The sequence below is a fragment of the Lotus japonicus genome, chromosome 1 (assembly GCF_012489685.1).
Source record: "Lotus japonicus ecotype B-129 chromosome 1, LjGifu_v1.2".
Taxonomy (NCBI): domain Eukaryota; kingdom Viridiplantae; phylum Streptophyta; class Magnoliopsida; order Fabales; family Fabaceae; genus Lotus; species Lotus japonicus.
This window is the reverse complement of record NC_080041.1, coordinates 27298115-27299454: the sequence shown is the minus strand read 5'-3', so window position 1 is coordinate 27299454 and position 1340 is coordinate 27298115. Positions and strand designations below refer to the sequence as shown.

At 35.7% G+C, this 1340-nt stretch overlaps 1 protein-coding gene across 1 annotated transcript; it reads right to left on the bottom strand.

The window, feature by feature from the left end:
• Positions 1-327: 327 nt before the first annotated feature.
• LOC130731466 (agamous-like MADS-box protein AGL62) lies at positions 328-852 on the bottom strand. The gene has a single exon (XM_057583772.1). It carries the CDS (start codon positions 850-852, stop codon positions 328-330), a length of 525 nt encoding a protein of 174 aa, XP_057439755.1.
• Positions 853-1340: the final 488 nt, after the last annotated feature.

Genomic DNA, 1340 nt, shown 5'->3' with positions numbered 1-1340 from the left:
CTTCTCGAAAATGATTTGACTCTTAAGCACAACATCGTGTGAAAGAGTCATCATCAAATATTTTACTATTTTTTCGTGCTTTTAGAATAGACCTTTACTCAGCCCATTCCACTTGATAATTTCGAAATGCATAAATATTTTTATACGAGCAAGCTCATTCATATGAAGGAAGTAAGTGAAATTTTAGAGAGAAATGACAAAAAGAGAACTTTTTTCAGTAAGATTCCCTTTATTTGAATCGAACATGCATGAAAGTAAATCTAAAAAAAAAAAATCAAAACCACAAATGGCGGCGGCGGTTGTGGTGTCGGTGGTGGTGGGAAGGAATCATGCTCCAGTAACAGCACCCTCATCTACGATTCCATCATAATAGCATCTGATCTTCCTCCGGAGTTCTTCTAAGGCCGCCTTAAAATGTTCAAGTTGAGGCATGTCCATGTCTTCAATCTGACCTGCACCTGAGATCTGAGTTAGTGCAACCTTATGGAGGCGATTTAGCTCCTCGTTTTTCTTCATCTCGGAGTCAAACTTGTTGTTGACCCGAGACAGTTGTGCGTTAAGCTCCCCCACGTTGACGTTGCGCGGAGCTTCAATGCACAACATGGTTTGAGCCGGTTGAGGAAGGTCTTGCGGTAGATACCGCTCAATAACATCCTCAACGCTAGGATGACCGAATGAGAAGAAATTTTGGCTAGGAGACAAGACAATGATAGCCATCTCTACACCATAGAGGGTGCAGAGCTTGCTAGCTTTCTTGAAGAGCGCTTGGCGGCGCTTAAAAAAAGAAACCTGCAAGTTATTCTCATTGGTTATTTTTTCCAGGTCACGACTTTGCTCTCCAGAGTTTGACATGGACACAAGATGATTGAAATGAAGAGAGAAAATGCGTTAAGGGTTTAGAGGACAAGTTGAAGACACATTTTGGAATGAGGTGTAAAGAGACCAATTTATATGAATTTTTTACGCATATCTTTTCATTACATTAAAATATTTCTGGATTGAGAGATAATGAATATCACCCAATGAATAACTCATTTGATAGGATAATCATTTTGAAGGAATAACACTATAGAGGAAAATTGTTCATTGCAAGATTCTGCTTACTCAGCAATGGTGGATACGAATTATCCCAATAATCCATGATTAATTAATATTTTTTTATTAGGTTATTTTATTTATTTATTTAACTATTATGTGAAAAATAGTTTAATGGTATAATTAATTGTATGTGTAAAACTTATCCACAAGTTATTTACATGTATAAGATTATTAAACTTAAAAACTATTATAGAAAATAAATCAAAATAGATAATGATACATCTACGGTTAAAAAAATTATT

Bases quoted from the DNA above. Each gene is read 5' to 3' on its own strand.
- LOC130731466 (XM_057583772.1), bottom strand. From the start codon at position 852: ATGTCAAACTCTGGAGAGCAAAGTCGTGACCTGGAAAAAATAACCAAT.